The sequence below is a fragment of the Aythya ferina genome, assembly GCF_964211825.1.
Source record: "Aythya ferina genome assembly, chromosome: 2".
Lineage (NCBI taxonomy): Eukaryota > Metazoa > Chordata > Aves > Anseriformes > Anatidae > Aythya > Aythya ferina.
Genome location: NC_140297.1, coordinates 81,386,770 through 81,400,599, shown reverse-complemented (window position 1 = coordinate 81,400,599; position 13,830 = coordinate 81,386,770). Strand labels below are relative to the sequence as shown.

At 41.7% G+C, this 13,830-nt stretch overlaps 1 protein-coding gene across 1 annotated transcript in view; it reads right to left on the bottom strand.

The window, feature by feature from the left end:
- Window positions 1–525: 525 nt before the first annotated feature.
- SERPINB5 (serpin family B member 5) overlaps window positions 526–13,830 on the bottom strand; it is a 30,143-nt gene continuing 16,838 nt past the window's right edge. Inside the window, exons 8-15 of the mRNA XM_084510908.1 lie at window positions 11,313–11,698; window positions 6,637–6,822; window positions 5,562–5,678; window positions 5,065–5,196; window positions 4,251–4,368; window positions 3,700–3,842; window positions 1,739–1,909; window positions 526–1,614 (exon numbers count right to left, since the gene is read on the bottom strand). Of these exons, the coding sequence (XP_084367034.1) occupies window positions 1,213–1,614; window positions 1,739–1,909; window positions 3,700–3,842; window positions 4,251–4,368; window positions 5,065–5,196; window positions 5,562–5,678; window positions 6,637–6,822; window positions 11,313–11,698 (1,655 nt within the window). The 3' untranslated portion in view covers window positions 526–1,212. The remainder of the gene's footprint in view (window positions 1,615–1,738; window positions 1,910–3,699; window positions 3,843–4,250; window positions 4,369–5,064; window positions 5,197–5,561; window positions 5,679–6,636; window positions 6,823–11,312; window positions 11,699–13,830) is intronic.

The following is a 13,830-nucleotide window of genomic DNA, read 5'->3' as shown; positions in this document are numbered from 1 at the left end:
TGGTGTCATTTCAGGACATGGGGAACTTAGGAGATGTTGTCCAGAGGGGTTGTGGAGTCTCTGTGCTTGGAGATTTTCAAAAGCCCTCTCTGCACATGGACCCCAGCAGCCTGCTCTAGGTAGGTGACCCTGCATGAGCAGGAGGGTTGGACAAGATGACCTCCAGAGGACATTTGCAACTTCAACCATGTTGCAATTCTGTAAGGGTGTGTTCTGTTTTGTTTTGTTTTTCAAAAAAGAGTACAGAAAAAGTCCTGTAAAAAGAGGAACCGAGTTTTGCCTTCCTGCATACATGATTGCCATTGTAATCATCTCTCTTCTAGAGGTATCCATGATGGCGTAATCCTGTCTTTTCCCTGAGTATTCCTACTGTTATAAAAAAGCAATGATCCTAATAGAAATGCACATGATAAAATCCAGGGCTTGTGTAAGCTGTCCATGTCACATACCATCATTCTAATTGGTAAAATGGCACTATAGGTGTAGGCTTATATCTAAATAAATAAATGAAGCCAAAGCTGCTTCTAGCATGACATTTTTATATAGCACAGAATAGCACAAAGATAGATCCAGCATACATCACAGGGGAGAAAGTGGTACTGTTATCAGTAAATATGTATATTTGCTGTAAATAAGTATCTCTTAGTTGTTTGTGACTGTTGTGGAAAGGTTTTTATCAAAGTGAGATCTCCATTGTGCAAAGGATTCACCACAGTGTGTAGGTAAGAAAAAAGCATCTTCAAAGCACCTCTCTGCTCACAAGGACCCACCAGGACAGGAATTAAAAATATAGAGCAAGGCTACTCTGTTTTTAATGGCAGTTACTGATAATCGTTACAGACAATTCTCAGGCAGCAGCATACCAATCCCACCTTTGCCAGGCAGGTGCTGTACTACACCACACGGCTGTGCTGGAGAACTCTAACGTATACAGGAGCTTTATATGTGGACTTTGAGGAAACAAATTGTTCGTGATATCCAGTGAGGTTAAGGGAAAATTTACTCCTACTCTGGATTCAGATCAGTATTTGCCATTCATTAAGAGCAGCAGTAGAGCAGCCAGTTGCCAGTTGTAAGATAAACTGGTCTGGTTGCAGTAATTACTTTGAAATACAAGCTAGCTGTCATAGGATTAAGAACACATTGGGGAAAAAATAGTATTTCTGATTTTCATCCAGGTGTTTCTTGCAATGTTAGAAAAAGGTCCTGATTTTAAGGTGAGCAGAGTTTACCAAAGAAAAGAATAGTATTGGTGGGATTGTGCCTAATAAAGAATAAGAAAGGGTGGTCAGCCATAAACACCTCTGTGAGGGGAAGAGACCTGTTCACAATGACCGCTCCTGTAGCAGCAGCTGCTACGGTGCCTTCCTCATTGACTTCCACATACGTCTTGTGGACAACATTTGACAGCACCAGAGATTTCACAGGTGACAATGCAGAAAGATCAGCTTTTACATCAAAGATGTCAGTCATTCCCAGCGCTTGTAATACCTCATTGAGGTTAAAGGTGCCTTCGAGCTTGAAACGGGGAAGGTACACCTCCACTGTTGTCTCAAACATATGCTCTGAAGAAGACCACAGCATTAAATTTTCATAGGTCATTGCGCTTTCAATCTAGAAGACAAGGAAATTAAAGAGTTTAGAGTAGGTAAGCAGCTTTGAAAAGTTTAGATTCTTGCCCAGCTTTAATCCAGACAACCAACTTTTGGGCCAGTTTAGCCATAGTCCACAGCCTTACCTGTTCCAGCCCACCAGCAGATCCATCAGCCATGTCTCCTGGCAGAAGGATGATCATACTCAGTGACTTCTGAGCATAAGGCAGTTCAAGCACCTGAGTGCCCAGCTCCTCGATATAACCTAATTTAAACATGCCTTTCTGATACATCATCTGCACAGGCTTCCTCTCATTCTGTTTAAAAGAAAAATAATTCTATTTAAAAGAAAGCTTAAGTCTTTGTTTGCAGCAGTAATTGTTAGGCACAATGTTTTTCTTTATTTTCTTGCATCTACAATGTCACACAAAACATCAGCTTTGACATGTATATATAAAGGGGTAATTCTCCTGGGGGGAAAAAAGGAAAGAAAAGAAAAAAGAAAAAAAAAAGAAAACAAGAAAACACATTTTTCTGCAATTGATCAGCTACTGAAGTGGCTTAATATAGTCACTGTATGGCCAGCCAAACAAGCTGATGCTAACTGGATTTGCAAGTCTTAGTTTGGAATGGGATAAAGAAGAAATAGCACTACAAGAATCAGGCTGGCATTTATCAGGTAGGTTGTTTAGGCAGGAAGTAGGAAGTAATAGGTTAAGAGCAAAATCATAGGTTTTTTTGTTTGTTTGTTTGTTTTATTATTTGTGCATATGTGTGTGTGTGTGCATGTGTGTGATGGGGTTGTTCAAAAGGTGTATAAAGGTTCAGGTATCATTTTACTATTAGTTAACTTCTTATCTAGCTTCTAAAGCAGTCAAAGAAGCATATGAGTAGATGACATTTTCAGAAGAAAATCCTGTTAATATTGATTAGCATATGAAGAAAAATACATAGAGCTTCTCTCTATCTCATAGTTCCTCTGACTACAGCAGTGCTCCACATGTTCTCAGCTATATGCCATTTTCGGTTTCTGTATTTAAAGCCACATCTTAAATATTTCCAAATATGTCACAAATGTAAGTCGCCAATATTACGGTTTCTTACTGGTCTCTTAACAATGCTGCGCAACACTATAGCAATATGTGTTTTCCTGGCCTTTTGTTTTGATAAGTAAGGAACACATGAAAGACACTTTTAACCATACAAAGCTCTTCAACATAAGATCAAAACTAAATGTGTGTTCTTTGTTGGTTTGTTTGGTTTGGGGTTTTTTTTGTTTGTGTTTGTTGGGGATGAAAACTAACAAAATATTAGTGAAACATATGGAAAGAATTAAAACTGAATTAAATGAAAGGAAAAGGGCTGAATGTCTTTTTTGAAGACATCTGTTAGACTTAACTTGCACAATACTTGGAAGAATGTGCTTGTTAAGGAGTTTGCTTGGCAATCATATTGACAATACCTGAGTTAAACAGCAAATGCTTTGATGACATACATAAGGAGCTAAAAAATGGAAAAGGGGACTAAAAATTAAAATATATTGAAAATAAACTTTTAAACATTGCAAATACAATAAATGAAATACTCTAGGAGAATTTTTCCTATTTTTAAATTCAGTCTGCATATTTGTTGCTTCTTAATATCTGGCCTATTTTTTTTTTTTTTGGTTTGTTTTAACCTATCAAATGCATAGCTCATGTTAAAATGTATTGAACCAGGATGGCCAATCCTTGTTAAAGCCAGGACGACCCCTTGGAGCCAGTATGAAAAAGGATTTTAGAACTGGCTTCCATCCATGTAACGACTACTTGGTTCAAAATTGCTGATCAGGGCTTACACATGTGTTTTGCCAGCTGTTGAAGCAAAATCCTGAGTTGTTGCAATTTCTGAGGCTTGCACATTTTTTTCAGTAAAGGTTTTGTTTTACTGTGAAAATCCTTCCTGCTATCTCTGCCCAACAGGAGAGGCAGGTTAAGTTCTCAGCACACTCACACCTTCCTCACAGCACAGCTGAACCCCCTGGAAGTTGTGTGTCTTGGTTATGCTTACGACAATGCTCACAGTATTTAGGGTAAATAAAGTTGAGATTTACAGGAGGCAGATGTACCTGATTTAGTTTAAAGTCTCTCTGAACTGTATTTTTTCCTTCAAACTTGTGTTCCCAGGATGCTTTGAAGTAGATTACATTCACCAGCACCAGAACTGCATCCACATCAATCATTCCAGAAGCAAAGAGTTCCTTGATTTTACCTAAAGGAAATTTTGGAAAACACAAGTATTTGTTAGCCATTGTTAAGACTATGGATTGAGATTTAATTACTTGTCTGTGAAGTTAGCTTTGGAGAAGCTTAGAAAACCAACTGTTTGTTTGTTTAAAGGACTGGGACAACATAGGCAAACAAATGGCAAATTCCTCAGCAACATTACCTGGCAGTGGCCTGTTTGGAGCAGGAAGGGGCATGGGACCACCGTCCTGCCCAAATCTGTGCCATCAGTAACAATATATACATACCAGGTGGCACCCTTCTATTGGAAGGAAGACATCACTGATTTCTGTTTACATGAGGGTATCTTTCCCTTTGCACTAAGCTCAGCTGTGGAGTTTTGACTCTCTGCACAGACGTTGATAGCATAGCTTTTGGTCTTGCTTTGTTTTACCTTGTGTCTTATTTTCAACCCAAGCATTAATTTTTAGTATGGCTGCTTCAAGATGCATTTGAAAGTCCACTGTTTGCAGATCTGCTCCATACAATTTCTTGCTGCACATTAGATATTCCTTTAAAACAAAATAAAAGTTAGTCAAATCTGTTCAGCATTTTTTCCCTTTCCAAACAAATCAATGATTAAGAACTATTTTAGAAATGGGGCCAGTCTTGTGGACTCCATACAACAAAATTTTGCTTTGGAAACTTCAATTATCAGAAGTTTATTCAGAAAATCTTTGAAGAAGAGATAATTATTCTAATGCATAGGCAAAAAAATGCAAATAGATAAAAAGAAAGCCATGAGAAGTCTTCCCATGGAAAACTGCATAGCTAAGGTCCAGAAAAAAAAATAGAGAAAGTGCAAGATGTGTTGTCTGATGCTCTGTATCCAAATCATTTAGCAGAAAGCAACAACAAAAAACAATGAAGCAAAGATATAAAGAGCAAAGAGCAAGATATCCCCTAAGCAGCTCACAGATAGCTTGAAAAGGCCATTTTGGGCCATAGTCATACCTCTGGCCGAGTGTAGACATATGTCAAAAGTGAAAAGCCTCCTGCTCTATTTTATTTTATTTTATTTTTTTTTTTTAAACAGAAGCCTTGCAAACTGACACTCTTGTCTCTTCCTTCCCCAGCAGCCCTAAGAGGCACAGCTCCAAAAGCACACCGGGTGCTCAAAAACACGCATGAGGGAGCAACAGTGAGGCTTATGGTTACAGGGAAGCTGGAGGTCAGGCCACAGCAGTCATGAGATGTAGGTAACTTACCTGCTTCGGTTCAAATTTTTCTTGTAGAAAGAGATTGCTGGCCAGGTTTAGCACGTAGTTTTTGCCAAGGCTTTGTAGTTGTAGAAGCAGTGCATGGAAAGCTTCGTGGTTAAGATTCCCGTCTCTGTTACACTAGGAATATTTCAAACACAGTAATTGTAAAGATTCCTCAATATAGCTTTGGTTGTTAATTTGCATCCTAGTTAGGTTACATTATAGGGCCAATTACTGTTATATCGATTTTTAAATCCAGCTAATCTATACTCAGCTAATCTAAACTTTGAAGCCTGATCCTCCTTTGTCCAGAGGCTCTTGTATTGACTTCATGGCAGGCCTGGCCCGTAAGAAGGAAACACCTTGTGTCAGCCATTTCCGAGCGGATCAGACAGACTTTCTGCGTGTGATCTTGACTCCCTCCAGTGGAAGTCTCTGGTGCTTTATATCTAGTTACCATGAAGTGAAGAAAAGGCTCCTGTGATACACATCTCGGGACTTACCTGGGAGGAGAGGGAAGACCATCTTTCCTGGCTTCGTTTTGGCTTGTTTTCTGGGACTGCACTCTGAGGCTCAGACCCAAGGCTCGTTCTTCCCGCAGCATTGCTGAAGTGGAGCACCTACAGTTGAAGAGGCCAAATTAAGGCAATTGTAACTGGGGTAAATGCTTTGTCCTTGTTTGAAAGATTTGCTGTGCTGTCACGGTGATTTATGAAAGATATTTTCTCAGCTTCAGTCAGGCTGAAAAGACAGACTTGAAATTGTCCATTTATTCATATTCAAATTCACATGTCTAGTAATGAACCAACAAAAACATGCATGTAGTCCCCCCAAATGCTACTGTCCTCCACTTCAAAATGTTTACGTGAGATTTGCATTTTTATTGCTACAGTTACCTAAAATTTCAAAACGAAAAATTGCCTCAGGCAGAGAGACAAAGCTGCTTTGCTTTGCACACAAAACTGGCCTATTACAATCATTTATACTCTTTTCATCAGCTTAGGAAATGTACCGAAGCCATAGTGCTCTTGATGGAAACTGCTCCTTGTTTCTACTGTGCAAACATCTCACTGAAAAATTTCCAGGTACTTCTCCGTAATAATAACATTGCAGCATACAAAGTCTGAAGCTTTTTATGGGGAATACTGGATCTCCATTGATTTCCTAAACATTTAAGCAGAAGTTTCTGGGAACCTCATAAGGAGGACACATCTCCCTTAGCTGCGGGTGACCCAGTGGTCAGACTGTGCCTGCCTGCCTGCACCCACACTTCCAGGGATCTCACAGCAACCACAAGAGAAAACACCTGCCCGAAATTTTGAAACCAAGGCTGGGGAAAGACCAAAGTGTCCAGCTGTGGTGTACCACCTCCTCTCTTACCCCACACTCCTGAATTTGCACAGGAGCATGCGGCAACTCATACAGGCAGATGGCAGGGATCGTGGCACTTCAAGACAACACCTGAGCTTGTATTCATGCTTCTTTCCTAAGCACACGTCATGCTGCAGTGCCCAGCATTTCCATTAAGAGAACAGCAAGCCATGTGGAAGCATTTCAGAGTGTTTCATTGGTACTTACTTTTTCTATCTGAGCGGCAGTGTTGTTTCTTGTCCCCAGATGGATCAGGGCAAGGGCTACAGAGATGCTTGTTGGAGAGAAGAGGATGTTTTGGCCTTCTTCTGTTTTGTTGAATTTATCGTAGAGATCAAGGCAAAATTCAGTAATTGGTCTAGAAATGGAGCTCATTGTGAAGCCAGCAGCTGACTGGGAATGAAAGAAAAAAAAAAAAAAGGAAAAAAAAAAAAAAAAAAAAGGAAAAAAAGAGAAAGGAGAAATGTAATGCACTTGTTGCTTAGCTAGATCTTAGCTAGATCACACCGCAAAGCATCTGTCTGCCCTAAGATCATCCCATAGCTGGTTGCTACATAACAGAAGTTTGCTAAATTCTGAAACAGACAACTTTTCACACATCTGCCAGCCCATGCTCACACGGACACACCAGGGTCTGGGAAAGGGATCCACACTTAGAAAGGACTGTTTTTCTCTCCTATCCCCTGGTGTATCTTATTTCTTCTGTAAGAGAGAGGTTGCAGTATTGAAATCAGTCAGCTGTGGATTGTCCTTCTACAGACTGGTTTGATGTATACAGTCCTATCAACTCTTTCCTCTTGTAACAACAAATGATTAGTGACATATTAGGGTGACAGAAATTATCCAGGTGTATAACCATGTCTTTTTACCTGAGCTGCAGTATGACAGATTCAAACAACAGATCTATAAAAATAAAATTGCTGTGAATTAAAGGTTTTCATATGTGGAGTCCTTAGCAGCTATGGAGACTATACTACATATGGAAACATGAACAGTTTGCAATACACTTTTTCTGTCCTTATGGATTTGACAGGAACCACAGTTTCAGACAGATAAATGATGGAGGTTTTAGAAATGAGGGTTTTAGAAAGCGCTTACTAGTCCTTTGGGGAAAGAACTGAGAAGCTTTTGTGTGGATACCAGTGGGAGCACACAAGTTTTCTCAAAATACTATTGAAAAAAAAAAAAAAAAAAGAACCACATCAGTTTTAGAGTCCAGCAAGTGATATTCTGGACAGCACACCAGAAAAATGTGGAAAGCAAAGTATCTTCATGCCTGCTTGCAGACATAGAGATAAGTAGCTGTGGCTTGTGTTACAGAAAGATACGTTATTTAGGGGAAAGTACCCAGCCACAGTATGGAGAGAAAGCCCTCGCGTCTCCCACAACACGGGTCTGGCTGGCTTTAGCTTTCAGCCTGCTTTGGGACAAGCTGGGTATGGGTCCACAGCAAGTTGCCAGAGCTCCTCTCAGCTGCAAAGGTGGGTGAGTGCACAGCCAGCTGATTGTGCCCACTCCCTGCAGAAAGCCATGGCACAGCAGGTGCTCCTTCTCAGTCCTGTGCCAAGGATGCAGACCGCATGCTGACTCTACCTCAGTCATGAGCCAGACACAAATTTTTCATCAGAGGCCAGGGCTCAGGCACCAGGAGAAGTTACCGGGGTGTAACAATTTGCTGTGGCTCAGCTGAGCTGCAGCAATTGTCTGCACAAACCATCTTAGCTCGCAGCAAGTGCCAGACAAGGGGAAAGAACTCAGCCACAAAGAAAATTGCTGTGGTGGCTTGGAAGAGCTGAAAAGTCAAGTTGCTGAATATGTGAAGGTGCCACATGTGGCAAATGTGGAGATAATAAGCACTTCTCCATGTTTCTGACTGGTGCTCTGTGGAAGGAACCTGTGATGTTGAAATAAAAAGTTTACACATTTCATACTGAGACATATGGTTTACCCCGAAGTCCAGAAGTGTTTTGTATGAAGACCTGATACAAATGGCCAAAACAGAGGAGAAACACTAAACAGATACTCTGAACAAGAAAATTAAAGATGAGTTATATCTCATTAAGTCTGAAAACAGCTGTTGTAGAGCACTAGCTGTTTGCTGCCTAGGATGAAATGCTGTTTTCATTTTACTTTTAACAGCATAGTCATCTTACCACAAGAAAAAGGCACTGCAGCAATAATATCTCTTTTCTTCCACCTTCATTAACTAGTACCTGTAACCTTCTGAAAACAAAACTCAGCACTTCTTTGGTGTTGAAGTTTGCATTGCTCCGCTTTCATAGCCGGTGAAAGATCTAAAATGGACCTGTGAAAATGTTTGCTGTGAATGTAGGTCATGATGCATACCGTAGGTGTGTCCAGACCTCAGGAGGAGTCAAGAAGACAACAAGAGTTAATGAACTTCCTCAGCAGGAGGGAGGTACCTCCACCCCACCCTGCAGGGAGAACACCGACTGCCAAGCACAGAGGGAGAGCCTAGGAGCTGGAAACAGGTTTTAAAAGCAAGCACCTGGCACACAGAGGTGTCTGTCTGTTCATTTAGAAAGAGCAGCAGACTGTCTTGAGAGTGATGTCCAGGTACAAACATTACAGCCAACTGCACAGCTTTGAGCTGTGAACTCCTTGCAGGGCTGCCCTGGAAAGCCAACACAACAGTGTGGGGTGAGGGCTGGAGGAGGTGCTTTCTTACTAGAGAACATTCCTAATGTAAATTTGGGGAGGGTGCAATTTCACATCATTAAGCCATGCGCGTAGTCTGTGTAATCATTCAGTCAGTGAGAGCTTTGGAGCTACCACAAGGACGGTGGAGTTTGGAGAACACCTAGGTGTTGGGCAACTGATGGAAATGTTACCCCGAAAAGCTCTTGGAGTAGGAAGGAGAGAAAATGTAAGATCAAAAGAAATGTTCCAGGAAAATCATAGCTGCCGTTCTGCAAAAAAGTGTTTGCACAGGACAATAGTGATAGTGCAGAGACAGCAAGCAGGGCTGCAGCTTTACAGCTGATGAAGGGAGATGCTTTGCATGATGGCTCATTAGCGTTAGCATAGTCCAGCAGATGGAAATTGCTGGCGCTGTTATACGTGACAAAAATCTACCCAGGAAAAGAGCCTCCATCTGAAGAAACAACCACACACCAGAAGCTTTGCAAAGGTGACAAAAGTTCTTCCATGGCTCTGAAATGGAGAACACTCCTTTTCTACAGCTATTCACACTCTGTTCTCTCTTTAGAGTTTGTTTTAAGCTAAGAGTAGATGAAATCAAGAAAAAAATAAAATCCTCAAAGAATGAAAAGCTGTGCTCAAAACTGTCATAATTAACAGGTATATTGGAGTATATTATGCAGTCAGCAGGAGGAGGCAGTAAATAAGGTGTGGATGCTAGAAGAGTGGTAGCCTGTTGTTTTTTTTAAGGTAATTCTATATTTAATACAAGGTAAAGAAAGAAGGAACCTGTTTTCCCTGGCGCTGCATGATAATTCCCATTGCGTGCTTATTTTCTCTGCCTCCCATGAAGGTGCTTTAATGCACATTTATTTCTCATAAGCAAAGGAAGAGAGAATTGGCAGAAATTACGTGTCTCTCCTAGAAAAGGAGAACATGAGAGAGAATACAGACTCCTCACTTGCAAAATCTATGATTGGTAGAAGTTACTTTATAATTTTTCATGACCATTCATACAAAAATTTTTCCAAGTATATGTCTGCTCATTTGGAGTTAAAGGGACAAACAACACACATGAAAAATGAAATTTCCTGTAATACAGAAATTATAATCATCCACATGCAACGCAAAACATTCCCAAAGTAACATGCTTTAAATTATAAACCAATACATTTCAGCAAAAAAAAAAAAACTTTTCAAGGGAAATGTTACCAAGTCCATTTTCCAAGCATCTTAGCCCATAACACTGCTGCTTTTATACCTGAAAGGGCTTTTTTTTTTTTTTTTTTTTCTGTCTGCTTCTATTATTTTACGTCTGTACCTCCAGGATGTGTCTTTTCTACTTCTTTCTAGGCCAATGATTCCTGTATGTTATGGGCCTGTTATGGGCCAGTGGCAAGCTGTTTGCTATGCCTGTGTGCAGTTGCATAGCTTCTCAGCAGGCTTTTAAACACCACCGCCAAAGCCAGGAGTGAATATGTTGATAGTGGAGACTAGCATCCCCATTACCAAAACACACAAACACTCCACCCTCCCTATTTTATGTAGTCATTGTTTAAGAACATAAACAACCCTGTCAGCAGGGACCAGGGTACAGAGGAAACACCCAAGCACCCAGCCAAAGACTTGCATGCCCTCTCTTGTCTAGTGAACGTTTCAAGGCTTTTTCTCGTGCCACGGAAACCCGAGCAAAGAGGGAAAATTCATCTGTTCCTCTTAATTTGCAGGTGAGGTTGCTCAGGTCATCAGTGCCATCATTTCCTGGGAAGCCTATTCCTACCAGAGCGGGAAGGGGTGCTCTGAAACAGCCTGCTCCTCAGCCCTTCTGGAGACCTAGGCAGAAAAGCACCTGCTCCTGGTATAAACCACTTAGCTGTTCGGTCCCATGGCAATTATAGCTCTCTGACCAGGCAGAGAGGCCCTGGGGAAATTTTATATTCAAAAGTCTGTGAAATTGAAGCAGGCAGCTCTAGATTCGTAGCTTTGGGAATATGTTCCTGAATTCCCAGCTACCACCCACTGAGGACCACCTCCCTTGGTGGTAGCTCTTAAGTCACCTGAATTTTAGCACTGGCTTTTTGCTGCCTCTAGCCTGTAAAAATATCTCCTTCTTTGTCCCATCTGTAAACATTATGCTTACTTTACCAACCTTTAGACTGCTTTGGATCTGCCAAAGGAAAAAAAAATCACAAGTTATTTTTGAAGCAAAAATAATTTTTTACCTTCTTGCCAAAGAGGTTAAATGAAGAGCACGACAGCTGAGATCTGGAGCACGTCCCTGTGAATATCGTATTATAAACTTCTCCCACTCTCTTGTGGGAAAGTTCAGCCTCTAACCAATTGTTGATAAATGCAGCGTGTTGCAATTTAATGCAAATGTCATTGTGCAGTTTCCTGCAGAAGACCAGGAAACCTATCTCTAGCAATATGCTAACAGCACTCCTCTTGAAGCTGCCCGACGAGTTTGGCAGGAGATATCTATGGGCAACATCTCCTGACTGCAGAGCCGAGTCATCTGCAGCTGGCACACTGAGCATTAGTGCTAGAGATCCATGGCTGTAATGCTGCATAGAATCCCCTGTGGATGTGGTGGGGTCTGGGCTGGACACTGGGATGTGCAGGGTTCGTGGCAGGATTCAGAGAACCCGTGTTTGGAGCTGAGCTCACTGGCAGACACAGAGCACATGAATGGGAAACACGTGAGCTTTATGTTGCCTGCAGCCATTTCTCTCTCTCAGGTACAGAGCCAGCTTTATGTGTTTGGAAGGATTTTAATTAGAGAGGGGAAGAAGTATTTCCTTGAACTGTAACAGGAATCCCCAGCCAGGGGGTATTCTTTTAAATCTCTGGAGCTAAGAACGAAAGCAAGCCAGGAGAGGCTGATCACATAGGTTATGTCCCCAGCATGCAGTGAGACGCAAGCAAAGAGATGGGAAGCATGGAGCTGCACAAGTATTTGATGTCTCCTCACCAGCACCACTGAGCTCTGCTGCAGCACTGGGTTAGGGCAGCAGGATTCAGGGGTCAAGATGAAGTCCTCTCAGGCTGTATGTGGCTTTGCAACCCCGATTTTTTTCTCTCTTTCCTTTCTCACCCTTTTTCCTATCAAGCATAAAATTGTTTCCAGATTCGTAAGATATATGAGGGATCAGACATGGTAAGGGAAAGGAGAAATAAGGAAGAAGATCTCCCAGCCCTGTCTTGCCCTTCCCATACTGCCCTTCCAGGTGCAGGGCTGAAGCTGGACCACTCTCTCCCTCCAGCCCAGCTCCCACCAGCTTTGCTCCTCCCTGCTTCTCTGCCAAGGTCTCAGCCCAGCTGCCAAGGCTCCACTGCCCAACAGAAAAGAAGGCTTCATAAATAATGTGAAATATGGTAATAAAATGGGCATTCTTTCTCTTGTATTATTTTCCACACTTTTTTATTTGATTCCACTTGGTATGCACTTCTTTGCTTGCTTTTCCAAAATTCATGTTTCTGTAGTGTTTTTCTTTGTTGTTGTTTGTTGTTTTCTTTTGGTCTTCTTGCTCATTTCTTTTTCTTTTTTTTTTTTTTTTTGAATTTATTTATATTTCTTTCCATATATTGCCTTACCCCTTCTGTTCTCCACATCCCTTATCTTCTGCCTTTATGAGTCCTAGCTATTTTCCAGTGACTAACTATTTTTGAGTCTTGTTCACTACTTTCCTTCTTCCAGCCCCTATGCTTTCTCCGTCCCTCTTCTAATAACACTGTTCCTCCACTTGTTGCTTTTATTTACTCTGTATATTCCCTCAGAACTCCCTTGCCATCTGCTTAACCACTTTGACATGTCACCGTATGAACAAATTCTGTCTTTTCTAAGCCCTTGGGAGTTCAAAACTGCATGGCCTTTCCAGTAAGGAAACTCCAGTTGTTTGTACACAGCATTTTTCAAGTTCCCAAACCCACTGCCTTTCCCCGTAGACAATTCCTGCTACCGCAACACACTGAAATGTATCGGCTCTCTTCTACAAAACGCTGGGAGCAGGAAGTGAGCAATGACTATGCAGCTGAGCAAGTGGTGAGGTGACTAGACACATAACACCGCAGTTTGCAACTGCCTGCAAAAGCCAGCTGTGGCTTGCTTTTTTCCATCAGGCCAGCCACCCATCATTGGATAGCAATGCTGTGTTGAAAGGTAAGGTGGAGTAACTTGGCAACCTGAGCAAGCCCTCACCTATGTTCACTTTCTCCATCGTAGCCAACGCCTTCCAGCACGTAAGCATTTCTATACACAAGCTCCCACACACGTTTTCCCATGTCCTCCCATGCAGTTTCTTGCCCGTGGCCCAGAGGCCAGAATGGGCAGAACTGAGCAATGCTCCATAATGGCATTTTTCACATCAGCAGGAGCCCTTCTGATACCTCCCCCTCACATAAATACGTTTTACCTTGGGTCTCCTAAATTTCCATAGGACAGGAAGGGTCTAAGAAACAGGACTGGTACACCAGAGTGCAATTTCTAAATAGAACAAGGATTGCACAGCTCTTCTTTTTGGCTATACGAGGTCCAGTACACTAAAAGCATGAGGCTTCGGGGGCTCGTGAACACAGATTACGTCACATCTCTACCTGCAACTGCACTTTCTGGCCCACCATGGGCTTTTTGGCCCTAGTTTGTGTTGCAGCTCATCTGGTCACTGTCTATGCTTAAGACAGTGCTGTGGTGCAAGCCTAACATCTTATCCAAATACATTTACTAGCATATTATATAGTATT